The sequence below is a fragment of the Chionomys nivalis genome, chromosome 23 (genome assembly GCF_950005125.1).
Source record: "Chionomys nivalis chromosome 23, mChiNiv1.1, whole genome shotgun sequence".
NCBI classification, from domain to species: Eukaryota; Metazoa; Chordata; class Mammalia; order Rodentia; family Cricetidae; genus Chionomys; species Chionomys nivalis.
Window position 1 is genome coordinate 19,588,763 of NC_080108.1, and position 23,888 is coordinate 19,612,650.

Sequence of the window (23,888 nt, forward strand, 5' to 3'; positions counted from 1 at the left end):
CACAGAATAGAGCACCCCACAGCAGAGTCGAGGTGCAGCCCCGCCTTCAGCCATACAGAACCATGGGGTGTTCTGAAATCCAACACTTGTCCCAGACTCCGAGGAACAACATCTCCAAAAGAACACCAGAGGACTGGGTACCATCAAGGCCCTTCCCTGCTGTAAAAACACGACAGATCCTATCTCCATCCGAATCCAGAGTAGCAGTTCTCTGCCTGGAGACTCAACTAACAAGCCTGCCTTCCCAGGAAGAGGATGGATATGATCACAACCAGAAGCCGTTTATCTTCTGAAGTGGTCTCCTTCCTTCCACACCCAAGCCAAGGACTCTCTCTTCCAGGCCTGAGTACCACATCTCCTACTTAAACTCATTGCCCTGCCCTCCTCCCCCAACACACACATCTGGCCACACGATGCCTTGTCTTCTCCCCCACTCTTGGGTAATAGAGAGCAGACTGGCAAAATAGTTCAAATGCCTTCTTTTAAAAGTATACAGCTGTGTGGGCTGGGACTATTTTGAGCTAAATGCTTCAGCCCTCCAGGCTCAGAGCTGCTTGCTCTAGACGTTCGCAGACTCCAAGTGAACAGTGAGGAAATCAGCAAAAGACATCGCTGCCTCAGCTGAATGCCAGCCCCTCCTTCTGCACAGAAACACTAAGAGGGGAATCTCACCCTCAAGGACTCTGCTGCGCATGCGAACTGGGCAATGCAGCATGGTGGGATATAGGGTGTAGAGGCAGACAGACACAAGGTTAGGGCTGGACAGGCCAGATAAGAAAGCAGTGACCCATTCAGCTGCCCAAGAAAACCACTCAGGGTCCAGCATGCAGTCTTGGAAGACGCAGAGGACAAATCCAACCAGAGATAGGAAAACACAAGCCGGGGCCATGGGTATAAAAAGAAATAGCAAGAGATAAAAACAAGACTCAGAAGAACTGGTTAAGAGAAGCAAGGTGAACTGGGCCAGTGTATAAGGGCCCCGAACACCTCACATAGGTAATTCCATGCCTAGGCTGTGGCTACAAAGACCCAGTGAGGTTCATCAGCAGGAATGAGGAAAGTGGGAAGGTTGGGGTGAGCCAAAGCAGGAAGTGGTAAAGGAATCCGGAACCACGGACCCTCTTCTCCGTCCTCAGACTACCGACATTTCATTCATCATATGGGCCCCAAAGGAAATGCCTAGACTTAGTGTCAAAACTAAGAGCACCCTCTCTACACGGAGTTCCTAACCTTGACTTTCCCAGGTCTAATTGCTCTTGTAGCGTAGATGTTCTCCAAAGGTACAAGCCCCTTGCCCTATCTTCACTAGCTCATCAAAATAGTATGGGACAGAGGGTCAGTAACCACACACACACACATTTCCTGACTGGTTGGTGGGAATAACAGGATGTATTTGTCTTTTTTCCTACAAACCAGGATTTCCCTAGCATTCCAGAGAAAGGGCCAACTGACCTCCCCTGTGAACCCGCCTGCCTCACTAGTCCAGGGATTGCCTAGATTTCCTGGACACTTTCTCCTTGGCCTTGAACAACCTACAAAACCTCCCTGAGGTCTTCTCAGGCCCCTGTAAGTGTGCTGGGACAGCTCAGTCTAGAAGCTCAGCAATGGAAAGTCACCGCAGCTGTCGAGGGTCACCAAACCTCCTGAAGCCTATTATCAATTCAGGTGCATAGCAGGCGTCCCCGGGTTCCTCAGGCATCCCTTTCTCTCCTTTTTTCTGTAGGTGAAAAGAGGGCACTAGCGGGTGGGACAGGGGAAAAAGAGCTGCAGAGGTAGGGGGAGAACAGGAACGAGGTTCACATTAGAAGAACTCCAAATTATCCCTCCACCGCTGAGTATCTGTGTAAGCCAGCCACCCCTTTGAATGTTACCTCGTCTGTAATGTGGGCATACAAATAAATTCCGCGGAAGGTGGTCTGAACTCAGAGAGTGTAAACCGCTGAGTAGAGTAAAGCAACGGAATCTAGGACCTGGGACACACCGAACAGCCTTAAGGGGAAACGGTTCCTGAATGTGACCAAATACACGCGCCCGCCCTCCGGATCCCACCCTCACAGGGAGAGCAGAACGCTGCGCGTCTGGCGGGAGCGCGCCAAGACCGAGCACCTGTGCGCACAGGTGGGGCCGGCGCGCGGGGACAGCAGCACGGCGACACCGCCCGCCGAGCCAGCTGAGCAAGGCGCCGGGTGACGCGACCCACCTGAAGACGCGCAGCAGCAGGCAGGCGATGAGCAGAGCGCTGAAGGCGCACGCCACGATCACTGCCGCCTTCAGGGTGGGCAGGTCGCGAAGCAGGCTGGAGATACGGGTCACCACGGCGTTGCCGCTACTGTTGGAGCCGCCCCCGCCCGTCACGCCAGGTCCCAGCCGGGTGGCATTCCCCAGGCTAGGCGGAAGCTGGTGCTCCGCTTCGGGCTGCGAGGCCGAGGCGGACTCGGCTGTGCGAGCGAGGACGGCGGGCGCAGCCAGGAGAGCGAGCAGCAGCAGCAGCGGCGACAGCAGCGGCGGCGGCGGCGGCGGCGACAGGGCGCTCATGGTGCGCTGTGCGCACGGTGCGGAGGTCTGCCTCCCGGAAGCCTGAGCCCGGGAGGCTTGCACCCAGGAATTCTGCGCCCCGGAGGCTTGCACCCCGGAGGCCTGCGCCGGGGGCTCCCGCGGCCGAAGCGGCTGCGCTGTGCTCAGCAGGAAGCTGCAGAGCCCGGAAGAACCCGCGCCGCCGCCGCCGCGCAGCAGCAGCCGCCACCAACACGTTGCACCGAGTCATTCGACGGGCTTCGGCCCCGCGTGGGCGGGGCAGACCTCGGCTGGGTCCCCGCTGCGCTCCGCCCCTGGGTGGCCCCAGGCTGTTTGAGACCTGAGACCCCACCGAGAAATCCTAAAGGCCTGGCTCACTCTGCTCAGAGTAGTATGCTGAGCGGCTCACGCGATTTCTCATTCAATCCAGCAGCCCCCTCTAGAAACAGGTATTCTCATGTCCTCATTAGTTGATTTAGCACGCAGAGCCAGCTCTCGGTAGCGCAAATTTCCCACCTGGAGCTTGTAAGCATTTTACACTTCTGCTGGTGAACTAGTTTTCTGCGCTCCCACCTTTGGAAGTATTAACACCTTCTCCAGACCAGCCTGGCGTTTCAAACTCCAAGGAGTAATTGATTGTCGTGCTGTCTCTGGTATATAAACTAAATGATGCTGGAGCGGAAAACAGCTACGGACACTTCTGGGAGCCCAAGAATTGAGGCAATGCTGAGTGCATTTCTCGAGCTAACCCCAAGTTGGTCTGGGAGGCACTCCTCCAATGATAGGTAAATATTTACACACATAGAACAAGAACCAGGATACTTTGAACAGCTCATTTCTGGTTCTGCTAGAGAGACAGACAAGTATAATATAATGTGTGTGTATATATATATATATATATATATATATATATTATTCATTGTCTATATCTGCATAACCAAACTTCCATAATTACCCCCAAACTTAGTAGCTCACAACAGCCACGTATATCATCTCAGACCTATCTGGGTTCTCCGGTTTCAAGGTGTCTTGTTAGGAGCTCCTAAGAAGGCTCACCTAGGAGAAGCTCTGTCTCTGGACTCAGTCAGCTTCTCCAGGCAGAATCAGCTCTTCATCGGCTGTGAGATTAGAACCTCCATTCCCCCACAATCTATCTGTCATAGGTTGTCTGTCCTGAGTTCTCTCATTGGAGACTTTTTGTGTGTATGCGCGGGGCATGGGAGGAGGGGGTTTCGAGACAGGATTTTTCTGTGTGTCTTTGGCTGAGCTGGAACTTGCTTTCTAGACAAGGCTGGCCTCGAACTCACAGATATCCTCCTGCCTCTGCCTCCCAAGTGCTGGAATTTGGCATCTTCAAAGCATTCAAGCCCAGTTAGCAATTAAATCATCCAGCATGATAGAGTACAATTCCATAAAACACAGTCGCAGGCGTGACATCCCGACATTTTTTCCTGAACCAATTCGTTAGAAGCATGCCACAGATCTTATTCGCACTTGAGGAAAGGCGACTGTAGTGTTGCAAATACCAGGAAGCAGGGAGCATCGGGGCCATCTCCCAGCTCTCTGCCATATACAATGTGATGAATTTTTATTTGCAGAGGAGGGAAGGGCAGATGAGCAACATTCAGATTCCCAATAGTCCTTGCCCACCAGGCACTGTGTAATGTGTGTTTGCAAGCATGTCACAGGGATGAGAGCTAAAGATAGATCATATGCTCAGCATGATGGCACACACCTTTCATCCCAGCACTGAGGAGACAGAAGCAGGCAGATCCCTATGGGTTTGATGCCATCCTGGTCTATACAGTTAGTCCTATATAGCCAAAGCTACATGGTGAGACCCAGACACCCTTCTCCCCTCTCAAAAAGAAAAGAAAAAGAAAAAAGAAAGAGAAGAAATATATGGTTAAGTTCTTCCAACTCTGAACTACCATTGACAGAGAGTCTTCGTTTTCATGACTATATACACAAACTCTCTAAAGATCTGGATGTGAGGTTCATAATTCCCAAGCCTTCTCTGAAACAAGCTTCAGGGGCTGCAGGCTTGCAATCTGTTCCTTAGAAGAAAGTCCGGCATAATAGAGCACAGGTGTGCCCAAGTTAAACCCTCTCAATGAGGATGGACATGACTGTTGAGTGGTCAGGGCCAGAAAGGACTTAACCAGTGAATAGGAGGTTTTTAATATTTAATAAGAGTAACAGGGCCAAGCACAATATGGTCACTGAGAAAAGTCCACAAGAAGGGGGAAGCAGGCTAGAGAAAAAGAGCTGAGATCCCATTCCTAGCACCCACATCTGGTGGTTCACAGTTAACTCCAGTTCCATGGGATCCAGTGCCCTCTTCTGGCCTCCCTGGGCACTGCACACAGGTGGTACACACAGAGAAGCAGGCACACAGACATACACATACACTAAAATAAGTATCAGACTTCTCTCCTTTTGTCACAATTTATGAGCTGTGGGTCCGATTACTTGACATTGACTTAATTAAAACCAAGAATATAGAAAGCATAAATGCTAAACTACCTTAGGAAAGTGGCATTTTAGGATCTTCAATTCTTCCTAATTAAGGTTCACTTATACATTGTTCCATATTAGAATACCTAAAGCATTATGATATAAATAACTGTGTACAATGGCCTTTTTAACATGGGAAAATAGTAACAGGCAACAGGGACCAACTTCAGTTGATATCAAACCAAGGGCTGCTGGACCAGGTTAGGCTGTCTTCGAGACTACTGTCCACTAGAGCAGACATTCTAGAAGCATGGTCTGTGGACCCCTAGGGCTCCTCACACCCCCTCAGGGCATCCTCAAAGTGAGAAATAATTCTAGAAGGGTGCTGAGAGGGGATTTTCCTTTTGCATTGAGCTGACATTTGTGCCAATATCAACAAGGGTGACAGCCAGACTCCAGGCAAGTTCTACCTATGCTAGGTGTCATCTTCAAAGCCTTGCTCTGCACCAACACAGAGCCAATGTCACTTCAGAATTCCCTTGATAGAGCCTTGAGATTATTAAACCTTGACTCTGAGGAGCAGGACATGTTATTGTCGTATGTGATAAGACAGGAAGAATCAAGAAGTCACTTTAGTTTCATGCTGAGAACCGGCAGAGGAGGAAAAGCAGGTGTGTGGTTCTTGGAGCTGCGGACCAAGTGGCCATTCTTTTCCCTGGAACACCATTTGTCATCAAAGAGTGACTGGCAGACTTCAGAGTGGGTCTGTGGTGGGCAATGTCTCAAAAATGAAAAAACAAAAACAAAAAAACAAGCCACCGCTTCAAGGAAGTGAGCTGACGTACGGCCAGCAAATACTCCCCCCCACCCCATTCTGTAGGCTCGCTCTCCACTCCTCTGATTGTTTCCTTTGCTGTGCAGAAGCCTTTAATTTCATGTAATCCTCCTTGTCAATGTTTTGGTTTATGTACTGCGCTTAGAGTAATTAGCAGAACAGCTTTTTGCCTCTGACTACATCCTGAAGTGTTTTCTGTTATTTCTCCTGGCAGTTTTACTGTTTCAACCTCTGTGTCAAAGTCCTTGATCCATTTCAAGTTGATTTTTTTACATTTTTATTAGATATATACATTTATTTATATGTGAGCATTTTGCCTGTGTGTATGTATATCTACCATGTGCATGTTTGGTGTCCACAAAGGTCAGAAGAGCGCATCTCATCCCCTAGAACATGGATGGCTGGGAAGCAACCACATTGTGTGGGTGCTGGGAATTGAACCCAGGTCTTCTGCAAGGGTAAGTGCTTTTAATCACTGAGCCTTCTTTCCAGGCCCCTTTTTAAAAAATATTTTTAAGTTTATTAATTTTACTTTCGTATGTCTATGAATGTGTTTCCTGCTTGCATGTATGTGCACCGTGTGTGCTGTTTGGATTCTCGTGGAACTGGGACTCTGGGTAGCTGTGAGCCACTATGTGGGTGTTGGGAATAAAACTGGGTCCTCTGCAAAGGCAGAAAGTGCTCTCAACTGTTGAGCCATCTCGCTAGCTCCTTGAGATGATTTTTATGCATGCTGAAAGATACAGATTTGTGAGGGCCCACAGTTTTGAATCTGTTCCATCTTGAGTAAAGGTCAGAGAGTTCAGACCTATTCTTGGAAGAGCAACAAGATATTTGACCAAGGAAGTGGCTACTGGTAGCCTTACTCTTCAAAGGCCAGTCAACAGGATGTTTTGACTTAGGGTGTGGTTACCAGGTGTTCTGAGATATAAGGAGGTAATTGCGCTTGCTTGTTCTTAGTCTCCTGGAGTTCTGTGCCCTCCCCTTTTGTTTGGGGTGTATAAGGGCTGAGAGTAATAAACTCGGGGCTTTTTGCCTTTTGCTACTGTAATTCACTGGAAGCCCTCCCCATTCTCTTTTGTCTCCTGTCTCTTTCCTCAATCCACACTTCCCTTCTCAGGAACCTACGGACTAGTAGGGCCAAACCCAATACACACTTCATTTCATTCTTCTGCAGATGGATACCCGGTTTTCCCAGCACTGTGAATTTAAGAGGCTATCTTATTTTTCTCTCTTTTTAAAGATTTTTTTTTTTATTTATACAGTATCCTGCCTGTAGGGCAGAAGAGGGCACCAGATCTCATTATAGGTGGTTGTAAGCCACCACGTGGTTGCTGGGAATTGAATCCAGGACCTCTGGAAGAGCAGTCAGTGCTCTTAACCGCTGACCCATCTCTCCAGCCCCTATCTTATTTTTTATGGTAAGATATTTACCCATTTGTCAAAATCTGGGTGGCTGCAATATAGCCATGAGGGTTTATTTCTAAAGACTTCTATTCCATAAGACAGATATTTGTTGTTGTTTTTTGTTTGGTGGTGGTGGTTGGCTCTGGGTTTTGATTTTTGGTTTGTTTGTTTTGTTGTTATTGTTGTGTTTTAATAGTCTCACTGTAACTCTCCCGGCCTGGAACTCACTGTATAGACCAGTGGCCTCAAACACACAGAGATCCATCTGCTTCTGTCTCCCAGTGCTGAGATTAGAGGCATGAGCCACTGCCCAGCCTAAGACAGATGTATTGTGGTGAATCATAAACATTTATGATGTGCTTTGGTTTTTTACATTGTGTCGTGACTGCTGGCTCTGAGATCATGGAAATGGGAGTTTGCCACACTGGTGTGTCTTTAATGACGCCAATCCCTTTAGTACCCTTGCTGTCCCATCCAGAAGTTTCAGTTGACTCTGTGAAAACTGCATGTTTTAATTCTTCTGTACTGCTTGTTCCTGATTCTCACTGTAAGCCTTACTTAAAGCAACCAACAACCATACTCCACCCAAATCATCTTGAAATTCCCTCCACCGATTTAAGTAATTGACTACTGATGTCCTGCTACAATTAAATTGTTCCACTACTTCTCAATTTGGTCTCACTCAGATTCTCAGAACATGAGCAAAATGAGACAGAATCTTTGCCAGAATGTGATATAAATATCATGTAATCCAGTTCCCAATAGAGTCCACATTTCCAGTTGAAATCTCACAGGTACAGCTTTTACAATCCACATCTCTATTCTAATCTTCTGAACTTCCACCAGACCCACAGCTCCAGACTCTTCCAAAATTCTCCCCTAAACCATTCCAAACACCTAAGAACCACTTAGTCAGGTTTAGTCACATCGGTGACTAAATTTTTTTGTCACCAATAGGACAGTGGATTTGATGTCCCCAGCAGAGTTCTCATCTTGCCCTCTCCTATCTAGAGACTCCTCTGGCCCTTCTGTTCATTCCACACAATCTTCCATAAAGTTCTGTGGGCATTGGAGGAGGATATGAATGTCTGATCATAGTTTCTCATTTATGCTGAGTGTTGGACCATGTCCTATAAGACACTCTGACCAAAGCCACTTGGAGAGGAAAGGGTTTATTTCATCTTGTATTTCCAGGTTGCTCCATCATTGAGGGAAGTCCAGGCAGGAAGGGTTTATAGCTGAGTTGGTGTTTAGCTTTGTCCTTCGGTAGTGCAGAATGTGTTCTGATACCAAAAACACTAGTCCATAGGGGTGAAGGCACTAGATAACTAGCAACTCAACTTCTCCAGGTTCCATGAGCTGTGTAGGTGTTGCCTTCAGCAGTAGGGCCTTGTCAACAGCCTGGTTGTGTGGAGGCTCCCATGGAACCTCTTTGGCCAACAACTCAATTAGATATAACCCACTCCTGGTACTGGAAGCTTCATTTGGTGACAAGAGATGTCCAGTAAGTTCTCTGTCTCCCCACCATTTAGCTGCTTCATTTAGATCACTCTGGTTATTCTAATGTAATTGGCCCCCATAATCTCATAGGAAGTGGCACTATTAGGAGATACGGTTTTGTTGGAGTGGGTAAGGCCATGTTGGAGGAAGTGTATCACTATGGGTGTGGGCCTTGAGAGTTCCTATGCTCAGTATATCACCCAGTGTCTCAGACAACTTCCTGTTGCCTAAATGATATAGTATTCTCAGCTACTCTTCCAGCACCATGTCTGCCTGCATGCCACCATGCTCCCCACCGTGATGATAATGGACTGATCCTCTGAAACTGGAAGTGAACCACCCCAATTAAATGTTTTCGTTTATAAGAGTTGCTATGGTCATGGTATCTCTTCACAGCAATAGAAACCCTAACTTCAACACCTCTGGTTTGGGATTATCTATTGCCTGTGTTTTCATTGGTGTAGCTAACTTCCTCAGGTTGGAGTTTTCCTCCTAGTACCTTCTGAAGAACTGGGTTTGTGGATATTGACTCTATCATGAAATATTTTGTTTTTTTCCATCTATGGTGATTAAAAGTTTTGCTGGGTATGGTAGTCTGGGCTTGCATCAGTTGTCTCTTAGTACCTGCAAGATGTCTGTCCTCTTCTGGCTTTTAAAGTCTTCATTAAGAAATTGGGTATAGGGGCTGGAGAGATGGCTCAGAGGTTAAGAGCATTGCCTGCTCTTCCAAAGGTCCTGAGTTCAATTCCCAGCAACCACATGGTGGCTCATAACCATCTGTAATGGGGTCTGGTGCCCTCTTCTGGCCAGCAGGCATACATACAGACAGAACATTGTATACATAATAAATAAATAAATATTTTTAAAAAAAAGAAATTGGGTATAATTCTGCCTTTATATATTACTTGGCCTATTTTCTTTGAAGCTCTTAATATTCTTTATTCTGTATGTTTAGTGTTTTGATTATTATGTGGCAAGGGTACTTTTTTTCTGGTCCAGTCTATTTAATGTTCTGTAAGCTTCTTGTACCCTTATAAGTTTGTCCTTCTTTAGGTTGGGAAATTTTTCTTCTGTGATTTTATTGAATATATTTTCTGGGCCTTTAAGCAAGAATTCTTCTTCTATTCTTATTATTCTTAGGTTTGCTCTTTTTATAGTGTCTCAGATTTCCTGGATGGTTTTTGTTAGGAATTTTTTTAGATTTAATATTTTCTTTGACTGATGAATCTATTTCCTCTATCCTAACTTTAATGCCTGAAAATCTCTCTTCCATCTTTTGAATTCTGTTGCTGATGCTCCTGTTCACTTACCAAAGTTTTCCATTTCCAGAATTCCCTCTGTTTGTGGGTATTTTTGTTGTTGTTGTTTGTTTGTTTTTGGGGGTATTTATTTCTATTTCCATTTTTAGACCTTGTTTCCATCAACTGTTTTTTTCTTGGTTTTCTTGACATTCTTTAAGAGATTTATTAATTTCCTCCACTTTTTTTGGTGGTCTTTTTGCCATGGGTTTCAGGTCCCCTGGAACTGGAGTTATAGACAGCTGTGAACTGCCATGTGGATACTGGGAATTCCAGGGACAGTTAGGTCATCTCCAGCAAATACAGTGGGCTAAACAAGCAATGGTTACATTAGTTTAAATTTGATTGGCTGTAGTATTTTTGGACTTGTCGGGGCAAGCCCACACATGTATCAAAAAGTAGGGAGAAGGGTTGCAGGATCTGCCCTTTCCTGATTGGCCAGCTCTAGCTTGTCAAGACTAGGCATGCTGTGGTTGGGAGTGGGCCAGGGAAGAGGCCATAGTCCGGGGCTCACCAGAAAATGGTGAAGTGGCAAACCAGAATGGTGGAGCTGAGGGCCCATGCCAAAGGCCAGGCCAAGGCACGCAGAGCTGCAGGCTGGGATCAGGCCCCCCAGCTCTGCCCCCTCACTCACTTAAGTGCCATTATCATCACCTCCACTGGGTGAACCGCCCATGAGTTGCACCACTTGCTTAAATGCAGAGGTCTTGGTTGCAGCTTCCCATGGACTGACCCAAGAGGCAATTACTCTGTTACCTGCTCCAAGAGGGGGAAAGAGTAGATCCAACCCCATTGTTTTTCCATTGGGGGGGTAGTGTCCTCTTTCACCAAGACACACACAACTGGAGGGATTCTCAAAATAAGGACATCTCTGTGTGTGGTAACTAGAACTGAGAGATAGCCACTTCAACTTCAGTAATTATTCAAATCAGACCAAGATGAATGGAAAGAAATAAAAAGATGTATACATATTTCTGTAAGCACAATAAACACAATAGAAGTGATTTAATTCCCATATGCCAATGGATTGAACCTCTTCAGGCCTCCATTTTCTCGAAAGTAGGGATATTGAAAGGACTTATGCCGTAAGAGTGTGTCAAGGGCTAAGTGAGTTAATATTTCAGCATGCTTACCACACTATCTAAGAAATGGTAATTGCATAGCAAGTGCTAACTATTGACAAGCTATCAGCGCAATGAAAAAAGATCATTGAAACAGCAGAGAGCATTTGATTGTAAATTGTTTCTCTACCCTCCAAGGCTTGTTGGATAGCCAGGGGAGGGAGCTGCTGGCATCTTGCCTAGCGCACTTACTTCCAAGAGGCAGGGACTGATGTGCAAAACCAGATTCCTTAAGTAATGAAGTCTGATCACCTTTGAATTCAGAGCAGGGACAGCCAGTGACTATTTCCCTCTTCTTATTGGCTGACTCTGCTCAGTGGAACTGAGTCTTGGGCAAATTGCCTAACCTTGTGGAAGGCAGACATCCCCATTTTCTGGGACGTAGCGGAGGAAGACACCAGAACAACAGTGAAAGATTGGATGGCAATGAACCAACAGATGAACGGCACTCATCCCAAGCATGTGACTTTAGGACATTCATATTGTCTTCCTTTCCTTGTCCAGCACTCGCTCTAATTCCCGAGATGAGAAAGAAATAGGCTTTTCCTACATCTTAATGTTGTGACTTTTACATGTCATGTATATTTTAATCTTGATTGTTTTATTGCTTAAAATAGCAAGAACCATCTTCTCATTTTTATTTGATTTTGAAACTGGGTCTTTTGTGTCCTAGGCTGGTACCAAACTTAGAGCTGAAATGACCTTGAATAATTGATCCTGCTGCCACTAATTCTCACATGCTACAATTACAGGTGTGCCATTACCCCCAGTTTTATGTGGTGCCGGTGAACAAAACCATACATGTGTGGCAAGCTCTCTACCAACTGAGCTACACTCCCAACCACATCCTCTTTTTAATATATTCTGGAAAGAAGGTTTACGAAGATGGCCAGGAAAGTCACCTGGCCTGTGGAGCTGGCATGACCTCAGCTGCATCCCGGCTCATTCACCAACAGAAAAGAGAGGACTGTGGACCAGGAAAATAGATAAAGGCACTTGGTCAAGCCTGGTGACCTGCATTTGACCCTGAAGCCTACATAAAGGTGGAATGAAAAAAACAACTGACTTCACAAAGTTGTCCCTTGACCTCCCCATGCACACCTTAACATACATAATATACATAACATGCCTCGCGTGGAAATGAGAAGTTCACGGTTAGCTCAGCTACATACAGAGTTTCAGATCAGCTTGGGCTATGCAAAAAGAAAAAAAGAGAATAGAGCAGTGCTGGTGTGTGGTAGGGGAACCTTCTAGAACGCTGGTCAGAATCTGTACAGAGGCTTCGGTTCTTATAAACCACACATACTGAGTACAAGTGAAATCCTAGACTCACACGACTGTAATCTCAGCTCTCGGCAGGTGTCTTTGTTAGTTTTCTATCGCTGTGAAGAGATACCATGGCCAAGGCAACCCTATGGGAGGAAAGCATTTAAACTGGAGGCTTGCTTACAGTTTCAGAGACTCAGTTCAGGGCCGTCACGGTGAGCAGCATGCAGGCAGGCATGGTACTGGAGAGGTAGCTGAGAGTTGTTTTATTTCTTGATCCTCAAGCAGGAGGGAGAGAGAGACAGAGACAGAGAGAGCCTGGCCTAGAGTAGAAAACCTCAAAGCCAGCCCACAGCACACACCTCCTCCAGCGAGGACATACCTCTTATTTCTTCCAAACAGCTCACCGACTGGGGACTAAGCATGCAGATATTTGAGACTATGTGGGACTCCTAACAGTGGAGCAGGCGCTGTCTCTGACTCTTTCACCTGCTTTTGGAACCCTTTTCCTCCTTCTGAGTTGCCTTGTCCATGCTGAATATGAAGGGATATGCCTAGTCTGTTGCAATTTGATATGCCATGTTTGGTTGATACTCCTGGTAGACCTGTGAATCTGGGGGAGAGAGGAAATGGGGGGAAGGACTTGGAGGAGGGGAGGGGAGGAGGGGAAACTGCAGGCAGGATATATAAAGAATAAATAAACAAATAAACAAACAAATAAATAAATAAGAGTCCCTGTCTCAAAAAGAAATAAAAAGGAGGAAGGAAAGGGGAGGAGGAAAAAATTAAAAGGAGTTTGGACAAAAAACAAAAAATTAGTGATGAAAGCCAGCAAGATGATTCAGCAGAAAAAAGCATTTGCCACACCTGAGTTCAATTCTCAGAACCCACACAAAGGTAGAAGGGGGCCTCACCTTTATAATTCCATAGTTAGCCTATGCCGTCTACACACATTACGGTAGTCTCAGAGCCCCCCCCCTCACACACACACACACACACACACACACACAACATGAGAGGTGGGGAAAATGGACTGCCCTCCCTCTCTACAGAAGATGCAATCACATCTCAGAACTGCTGCATCTGAAGGACAGGACAGGGCATGGGACGGTGGGGCCCGGCCTCCACTTGCTTGTGATCTCTGGGTCTGTGGAGCTGACAGGGCACCAGCTACAGCTCATTTTACTCCCTGCTAGAAATGAGGATTATTCATATGATATTCATGCCGGGTTTTATAAATAATTCATGTTTTTCTTCACAAAGTAAAATAGCCTGAAGCTAGAATGTTTAAAAGAAATGTCAGCGCCTTATTCATAAAATAATAATGTGCCAGGTTGCAGATTGTGAGAAGCCTGTATTGAAAATACACCTCGTTCCAGGTCCATTTTCACCCTGGAAAAGGCTTCAAGTCTCCTTGCCCCTTGCCACGTGATAAGGCTGTTACGTTCTCACCAAAATGGGGCTTTCCCAAACCAGATACCTCTGTTTGCGGAAGTCTGGAAGGTGATGGCAATTTGGCATACTTACAAAAGGAAAGCCCAAAATACACAAGTGGCTTTTTTAACTCCATGAAAATAAATTATAAACAAAAGATAAGGGAGTCTCTGGCACACCGCAGCCAAGGGAAATGAGGCCACAGGTTGTTAATGTTCCCATGAGTCTGTTTCCCAAGCCTGACCAGGAACATCCCCCTACACAGCAAAAATGATTCTGGGGACCGGAAGTTACCATGATGCGCGTGGGTTACCTCTTCCCACCCAGTATCACGCACTGGCTCTTAAACAAGAAACTTCTCCATGCAGTTCCCTATGGTGATTTGTAAAATATCAAGATGTGTTTGTCAGAATATCTTGAGGTTTGTTGATGACTTTTCCCAGTATGAGGAGCTTTCTGTGGAAAATCAGAAAAGTCTCAGGCAAACAAGGCCCATCTTGTCACCCTGCAAGGCAGAGGGAATGTGGGCTCCCGCAACAAGGACAGGAAAGAGAAAGATAATTGTACTGTTTTATATAATGGAGTCATTTAACACTGTGGTGTGTTGTCTGTTCAGAATATCGGGTTTGGGCCAGGTAGCACCGCCTGTAATATCAGCACTGGGAAGCCGATGCATGTTTAAAGAGGCCTCGCTACATAGCAAGTTCAAAGGCCAGCCTGAGCGTACAAGCATGATCCTATCTCAAAATACTAAGGACTGAAGATGTATCTCAGTGACAGAGTGCTTCGTTAATAGGCCCAAAGGCTGGCTTCTACCCCCCACCACCTTGAAAAAGAAACAGTAGGCTATGGTGTTCTATCATATCAGTGACATGCCTGTTTCTTTATGTCATTGTTATTTTGTGTATGTGCTTTCTCTACATTGTATATCTGTGCACTATGTACATTCAGTACCTGCAGAGGTCAGAAGAGGGCGTTGGATCTCCTGAGACTGGAGCCATAGACAGTTGTAAGCCACCATGTATGTGATGGGAATCAGATGCAGAACCCGTGAGAGAGCAGCTGGTGCCCTTCAACACTGGGTCATCTCTCCAGCCTGCTGGTGCCTTTCAACACTGGGCCATCTCTCCAGCTTGGGGTGCCCTTCAATACTGGGTCATCTATCTCTCCAGCTTGGGGTGCCCTTCAACACTGGGCCATCTCTCCAGCCTCAGGACCATTTACACCATCAGAGCTCTGAGAACTGTCAACAGCTTTTTAGGCCCACACAAAGTCAGTACTATTGCAGTTAAAATTGCTTTATTATTTCATTTGTTTCTAAAACAAATCTTCCAAAGGCCTGTATTTAAAAAAGAAAGAACCTGAACTGAATGCTAGCACGTGCCTGTAATCCCAGCAGGTGTGAGACCGAAGCAGGAGGATCAGCTGAAGCGGCAGCTCAGGCTGCAAACACCTATTTTACAAACAAAACTGAACAAAAAGCAACTCAAATCTGTGCACAGCTCTTTGTCACTCGTGTGTACAGCCCAGGAAGATCCATTTTTGTCCCATTTTAAGGATTGGAGTATGAGGGCCCAACTTGCCAGGCTTGGACAGGAGTTGGCTGTGGAGCTTTCTGAGTCCCCTTCCCGGCCTTTTTTCTACTGGTCCACTTTACATTTGGTTGGTATTGTCAAACCATGAAAACAGCCGACCGTGGCCCAAGAAAAATATTTCCTTCAGTTTCTCAAGTGTCTCCTAGAAGAGCTGCAGACAGCTGGTGATGACATAATGTTGGCTGACAAGAGCCCTCTTGGCCAATGGAGCCATAGCAATGGCTGCCACCCACAGGGCAGCTCTTCGGAGGGGACTTCCTCGGGGCACAAAGTCCTGAGGTTCACAACACAGGGAGGCCAAGATCTGAGTGAGGGGTCCACCATCTGTCCACAGCCCTTTCACAGCTCAGCATTTTCCTCACACACATCAAAGCTGCTTCCGAGCGAGAGGCGAGGACCAGCTGGGCAGAATTAGGTTTCAGCCTGTTTTCCACCAGAAAAACTGAGGGTGAGGAGCCGGGCAGTTCATCCTCCAGATGGCTCGGTGTTTAATTAACGTTGACAGCGGTTCGGACCCCAACCTGCCCAAGTAAATGCAACAGCTGTTGTCTGTGCGCTGGGTTCCAAGTGGGAGTCACCCCAGGTACAGAAACATCTCCATCCCTGTCTCAGCCGTGACTCCCACATGGCGTCATTAGCCTTGCAGCCAAGCCCCAAACTAGATGACATGATTGTAGGGAATATTGTTTTAATTCCCAAGTAGAGCCGGGGCCTGGGAGGATGAAGGGAACACAGAAGAGGTACACTGTGGGATCGCCCTGGTATGTAGCTTCGGCCGTTGCCCGCAGAGTGGATCCCAGAGCTGATGCGCGCTACACGGGCACTCTAGCCTCAGTCGGGAGCCTTCTACCCCACGGGTCATTTTGCTACTCATTGCCCCAAAAGCACAGCTCGGCATTCCTGCATATTTTTTTTTCTTGTTCCTTTCTGCCCTTGAGAACGCCACCCTGTTAGGTACCAGCCCGCTACCCAAACCTTCACGCTAGGTTCTAGCCACCTCATCTCCTTCTCTGCTTTATTTCATGGATGACCTCAATTATCTCTCCATTTTTAATTGAATTTGATTGTTTTAAAAGAAAAATCCCAGATGGGTGGTAGTGGCACATGCCTTTAATCCCAGCCCTCAGGAGGCACTGGCAGGCGGATCTCTGAGTTTGAGGCCAGCCTGCTCTACAGAGTGAGTTCCAGGACTTCCCAGGGTTACCGACAAACCCTGTCTCAAAGAGGTGGGGAGAAAGAAAGAGAAAAGAAAAAAGACAAGGGAGCAACCACGAACAGAGAAAGTTCTAGCCAGAGACCTCTGGAGGACTGGGCCCAAGCCAGGGATCTCAACGAGAGGAGGTTGGAGCCAGGGACATTCAAGGGAACAGGCCTGAGCCAGTGACTTCTACCGGAGTAGGCTCAAGGCAGTGACCTCCACAGGAGCAGGTACAAGGAAGTAACTGCCAAGGGAGCAGGCCCAAGTCAGACACCTCTGCAGGACGGGGTCCTAGCCAGGAACCTCCATGAAAACAGGCCCAAACCAGCAACCTGTGCCAGAGCAGGCCCAAGCCCACCACCTCAGCAGAAGCAGCCCCAAGCAAGCAAACTCCTTGGGAGCAGGACAGAATGATCTCAGGGAGTGCAGAGCAACCTCTGGGAGCACTAAGTAACCTATGGGGACACCGAGTGACCTCTGAGGTAACTGGAACCGAGAACCTGACTGCACCACAAAGAGTAACCCTCTGAGCGTTGCTTCCAATGGCACCCGGAAGACTGATGACAGAGACACATCCCGATCTACACCAATCAGAGGAAAAGATGTGTAGACAAGGTAAGAACACAACATCACAAAAAAAAACAACACAACAACAACAAAAGCTAGAGGCTCTATAACAGCAAGACTTGAACACCCCAATATAGATGAAACAGAAGTGACCTAAAAAAAAATAACTCTAGGAAAATTTTTGAGGCCCTCAAAGAGGAAATGAACATTTCCCTCAAAGAAATGGAGGAAAAGAGGGAAAAAAAAAGTGGAAAAAAATCAACAAATCCCTTGAAGAAAGCAAACAAACAAACAAAAAAAGCAATCAAACAGATGAAAGAAATGACTCAAGACTTGAAAACAGAAATAGAGACAGTAAAGAAAACACAAACTCAGGGAAATCTGGAAATGGAAAACATGAGAAAATGATGAGGAACCACAAATGCAAGCATTAACAGCAGAATTTAACAGATGGAAGAAAGTCTCAAGTGCTGAAGGAACAGTAGAGGGAACAGACTCGTGATCTGGCATGGAAAACATTAAATCTAACAAAAGCTTAACACAAAATATCCAGGAAATATGGGACACCATGAAAAGATGAAGCCTAATAATAGGGATAGAAGAAGGAGAAGAAGTCAAACTCAAGAGCACAAAAAATATATTCAACAAAATCATAGAAGAAAACTTTCCCAACATAAAGATATGCATATGAAGATACAAGAGGCTTACAGAACACCAAATAGACTGTATTTAAAAAAAAAAAAAGTCCCCTCGCCACATAATAATCAAAACACTAAACATACAGAATGAAGAAATAATATTAAGAGCTGCAAGGGAAAAAAGGCCAAGTAACATATAAAGGCAGAGCTATCAGAATTACGCCTGAATTCTCAATGGAAACAATGAAAACCAGAAGGTTCTGGTCAAGTGTTATGCAGACATTAAGAGATCACAGATGCCAGCCTGGACTATTATACCCAGTAAAACTTTCAATCACCATAGAAGGAGAAAACAAGATATTCCATGATAAAACCAGATTTAACCAATACCTAACCACAAACCCAGCCCCACACAAAGTACTAGAAGGAAAACTCCAACCCAAGGATGTTGGCTACATCAACAAAAACACAAACAATAGAAGATCTCACAGCAGCAAATTCCAAAGAAGGGGAAAGCACACAGATTAACATCACCAACAATAAAAACTAAATTAACAGGAACTAATAATCATTGGTAATTAATATCCCTTAATAAAAATAGACTCAAGTCACCTATAAAAAGACATATGCTAGCAGATTGAATACAAAACAGATTCCATCCTTCTGCTGCATACAAGAAACACACCTCAACCTCAGAGACAGATATTGCCTCAGATTAAAGGGTTGGGAAAACATTCCCAATCAGATGAACCAAAGAAACAAGCTGGTGTAGCTATCCTAATAGCTACAAAATAGTCTTCAAACTAAAATCAATCAAAAGAGACAAAGAAGGACATTTCATATTAGAGGAAAAATCCATCAAGAAGAAATCTCAATACTAAACATCGATGCCCCAAATATAAGGGTATACTCATATGGGAAAAAAAAAAAAAAACACTACTAAGATTTAAATCACACGTTAAACTACACACACTAATAGTGAATAGTAGGAGACTTCAAGACCCCATTCTCACCACTGGACAGGTATATCAGACAGAAAATTAACAGAGAAATAAGGGAACTAACAGTTGTTATGACTCAAATGGACTTAGGAGGCATCTATAGAACATTCCATCCAAACAGAAAAGAATATACCTTCTTCTCAGCACCTCATGGAACCTTCTCAAAAACTGACCGCATATTAGGTAACAAAGCAAACCTCCACAGATACAAAAAATTGGAATAATCCCATGTATCTTATCAGATCACCATGGCTTAAAACTACAATTCAATAGCAATACTAATTTCAGAAATCCCACAAACACATGGAAATTAAACAATGCTCACCTGAATGATCAGTGTATTCAAGGAAAAAATTAAAGACATCCTAAAATTCAATGAAAATGACCACACAACATACCCAAATTTATGAGACACAATGAAAGCAATGTTCAAAGGAAAGCTCATAGCACTAAATGCCTACATAAAGAAGCTGGAAAAGCCCACACTAGTGAGAAACCAGAACACCTGAAAACTCTAGAACAAAAAGAAGCAAACTTACCCAGGAGGACTAGACAGCAGGAAATAATCAAATTGAAAGCTGAAATCAACAAAATAGAAACAAAGGAAACAATGAGACAAAGAGTTGGTTCTTGGAGGAAATCAACAAAATAGACAAACCTTTATCCAAACTAACCAGAAGACAGAGAGAGAATAGCCAAATAACCAAATCAGAAATGAAAAGGGGCACAACAACTACACGGGGGAAATAATGACACCTTGAAATCTGCAGGCAAATGGATGGATCTAGAAAACATCATATTGAATTTGGTAACCCAGACCCAGAAATCCGAGCATAACATGTACTCACTTACAAGTGGCTTTTAGACATAAAGCAAAGAAAGACCAGCCTACAATTCACAATCCCAGAGAACTTAGACAACAAAGAGGATCCTATGATAGACATACATGGGAAGTAGAAAAATACAAGATCTCCCAAATAAATTGGGAGCATGGGGATTGTAGGAGAGGGGAGCAGGGGAGGGGAGAGAAAGGGGCAAGAGTGGAGAAAAATATATAGCTCAATAAAAACAATTTTTTAAAAAAAGAAAGAAAAATCCCCCCAACTTTACATGTCTTCTTCCTTGCTGCCAACATTCTGTTAGCTCATTTCCTGAACCCCTGGGTGGCCTTTGAAGATACTGCGGCCTCCTCCCAGGGCCAAAGTGGCCCCTGATAGCTAGAGTAGCTTTCTCTGGGCTTTCCACCTTCTACTATGATGTCCCTGTCCAGGCTGTGGAATAGCCTCCTCTGGGGCTTTATCTCAGTCTCCAAGAGTTCCTGCCCTGACTTCTCTCACTCTGCCCTGCTCCCTACATCCTCAGCCATGGCTTTGTTTCAAGTGACTTTTTCATGTTTACCTCATGATCGCTTTCAGGCACTCCTGATTGCAATAACCTTCTGCTCTGTAATATTCTCTGTAATATTCTCACTGTGAAAGCATAATGGGGCATTGTGATGATACAAAGGGTGTTGTTGTGGCATAATAGGGCATTGTGATGGTATAGTGCAGTATTATGATGTCACGATTCAACATCCTCCTGGCACAGTGAAGAATTGTGATAGCGTAATGCAACATTGTGATGTCACCATTCAATACTGTGATGGTACAATAGAGCATTGATATGTTGCAATTACGACTGCACAATGCAACATAGTGATCTTATAATACAGCACTGAGATGTCAACAATACTGCATTATGATGTTATAATTCAGCACTATGATGCAAACAAAAGTACTGTGTTGAGGAGTGTTATTTGAAAGTGTGTTACTTTTGTTTATGCTGTATTTGTTTAGCTTTGTGAAGCTGTGATTCTCTGCCTGCCTAATACGCCTGATGGTCTAATAAAGAGCTGAATGGCCAATAGCAAGGCAGGAGCAAGGATGGGCGGGGCTGGGAATATAAACAGAAGGAGAAATGAGGAAGGGAAGGAACAAGCAATGAAAGAACAAGGAGAGGAGTACACGAGGGGACCAGCCACCCAGCCAGCCATGGAGCAAGAAGAAAAGTAAGAGATACAGAAGAGAAGAATAAAAGCCAAAGGCAAAAGGTAGACAGGTTAATTTAAGAAAGGCTGGCAAGAAACAGGCTAAGGCTGAGCATTCATAAGCCTCCGTGTGTGATTTATTTGGGAGCTGTGTGGTAGAACCCCCAAAAAGCCAAAAGAGTAAAACATCAGACAGCAGCACTGTGATAATACAATTCAGTATTGTGTGTCAGAGTCCAGCCTTATGATGTCCTAATGGAACTATGTGATGTTAAGATTGAATGGTGTGATGTCATAACGATGTCATTGTGGTAGTACAAAGAGCACTGTCATGGCACAGTGAGGTATTGTGATGACATGTTACAGCTATTAATGTCACAATTCAGCATCGTGACATCACAGTTCAGAACAGAGATGGCACAATAGAACATTATGACTTCACAGAGCAGCATAATGGTAGCCTACTCTACTGTACTAAGATATCACAGTGCCTCACTGTGATGGCACAAGGGAGCATTGTGATGTCATAATTCAGCTTTGTGAGGACACAATGGGTATTATGAGGGCTCAGTCAAACATTGTGATGGCACAGTGCAGCTCTTTTGTGACATATGGGAGCCATGTGGTGTCGTAATTCATCACTGTAGTGTCACAATTTGTCACATTCTATTGTCACAATTGAGCACTATGGCTGCACACTTCAACACTGTGAGGGTATAATAGAGCATTGAAATCTCACAATGACGCAATATGACGAAACAAGGAAGCCCTTCGATGTCACAATTCAACACTTTGGTGAAATCATAGAACATTGTAATGTCACAATTCAGCACTTGACATCACACTTCTGCACTATGACTGCATAGAACCCATGAGCTCAAAAATCAAGCCCTTACGCCACAGAGTTGGGAGGTAGAATGTTCCAGAAGTGTCAGGTTGCAGGAGGAGTCCTTGTGAATGGACTTGGTAGGTACAACAGGCACTTGGTCTCCCTTCTTCTGCCATGAGTGGACTCAGCATTCAATGTCTTCTTGGATATAGAACTGGCCTCACCCTTAGGCTGGCACTTGATCATGAACTTTATAGCTACAAGAACTGTGAGGAGAAAGCGGGGGGTGTGCCCAGCCAGCAATATTCTGTGGCACCAGCCCAGAAATACTGATATGATCTCCATCACATTTCATAACAGAGTGATATTTTAAATGCAAAATCAATGCCCCCTCACTGAAAACCCCTACAAATTCTGAAGCCTTTGTCTAAAGCATCCAAATTTCTTAGTATGAACCTAGCTTCCTGTCCCCAGCTTTTTCTACCCCCACTGCCCATGCACCCCAAACCCTAACTTTGATAGTAAGACCCTATTCTAAAGCACCACATACTTGGAGGCATAGAATGTTGAGGAACCAATCTGGATGCTAAATGTCTGTTTGTTTGGGGGGGTGTTTTTTATTAATCATTTTAATTAACAATATTTTTATTAATTAAATGTTTTCATACAATATATTTTGACCATATTTTCCCCACCCTAGACTCCTCCCAGATCCTTCCCCACCAACCCACCCACCCAACTGCATATTCTCTCTCTCAAAAAAGCCAGCAAAGATTCTACCAACTGAAGCTACTGAAGGGCCATGGTCATGATTCCCAGCCTATCCTCCAGCTCTGTGGTCCTGAGCAGCTTTTATTTGTGCATCTATTTATCACTGAAATGATTTAAGACAACTGTCTGGATCCCAATAAACCGCTGTTTCCTCCTTTAAAGAATGGAGTAAATGAGTTCAGAGCCACGTGGAGCTCACACACAGGCACGGTAGTTAAGATGATGTTTGACATCTAGCAAGCTTTCAGCAAATTTTAGCTGTTCTTTCTATTCGTTATACAGTTAGCACAGAACATTCAGTAGAGGCTGGGTCTTTCTCTCTCTTCCATAAATAAATTAATTTAGGTCTCTTAAATATAATTATACCACAGAAAAGGCATCTCTTGGGGCAGGAGGGGGCCACCTAGGTTACACATTAGAATCCCCTTGGGAGCTTCTGCAAACCCTGATGCCCAACCCCAGACCAATTAATTCAAATCTTCCCTGATGGAGCTCTGCATCAGCACACTTAAATAGCTCCCCTGGTGACTCTAATGGGCAACCAGGTTGAGAACGTCTGCCTCTGGGCGCTGTGTTTACTGCTCTTTACCTCTTAATTGTGGTCTTTCCAAGTAGTTATCCCAAATCTAGCTGTTGTCAACATGAAAGTGTTTAAGGCCTTTCATCTTCCTTCTGTTTGTCTTCGAGGCAAGAACTGGAGAATTCTCAGTGCACCTGAGCGAGCAAGACTGCCTCTCCTCTTAACCCACCCCCTCACCCCACTCCACCTCCCAAGCCCCCAGCCCCCTCCCACCCTCCAGCAGCCTTAACACCTGCCTCTCACTGAGCCAGGCCACCCCTTCAGTGCCTTAGCAGCTTAAATTTGGGGAAATGTAAGAGGTCATGTCCCTGGATGGTCTGAGGAAACAGATGATGCTGTTTCCTAGCCAGTCCTTCTCATTCTGCACAAGGATTTTGTTTACATGTTCAATTTGCTGACAATCTGATGTGAGATTCCCCTCTGTATGCTGTGAATACCATTGGTTAATAAAGGTCTTGGGCCTGGCAAGGCAGAATAGAGGTAGGCGGGGAAAACTAAACCGAATGCTGGGAGAAAGAAGGTGGAATCAAGGAGAAGCCATGAAGCCACTGCCAGGGACAGATGTGCTGAACCTTGCCAGTAAGCCACAGCCCCGTGGCAATACACAGATTAATCGAAATGGGTTCAATTAAGATGTTAGAGCTAGCCAATAAGAAGTTAGAGCTAATAGGCCAAGCAGTGATTTAAATAATATAGTTTCTGAGTGATTGGGGTCTAAGCATCCAGGAATGAACAAGTGGCCTCCAACAACAACAATCTGTTTTTTATAATATTTACACCAGGTACAGTGGCTCATACCTATAATCCCAGCACTTGGGAGGCTGAGGCAGGAGGATTGCCTGGCCAGCCTG

General features: G+C 45.2%; 1 protein-coding gene across 1 annotated transcript in view; it reads right to left on the bottom strand.

The window, feature by feature from the left end:
- The window catches only part of Fam174b (family with sequence similarity 174 member B), a 37,085-nt gene extending 34,315 nt beyond the window's left edge, over positions 1–2,770 (bottom strand). Inside the window, exon 1 of the mRNA XM_057756294.1 lies at positions 2,201–2,770. Within this exon, the coding sequence (XP_057612277.1) occupies positions 2,201–2,535 (335 nt within the window). The 5' untranslated portion in view covers positions 2,536–2,770. The remainder of the gene's footprint in view (positions 1–2,200) is intronic.
- Positions 2,771–23,888: the final 21,118 nt, after the last annotated feature.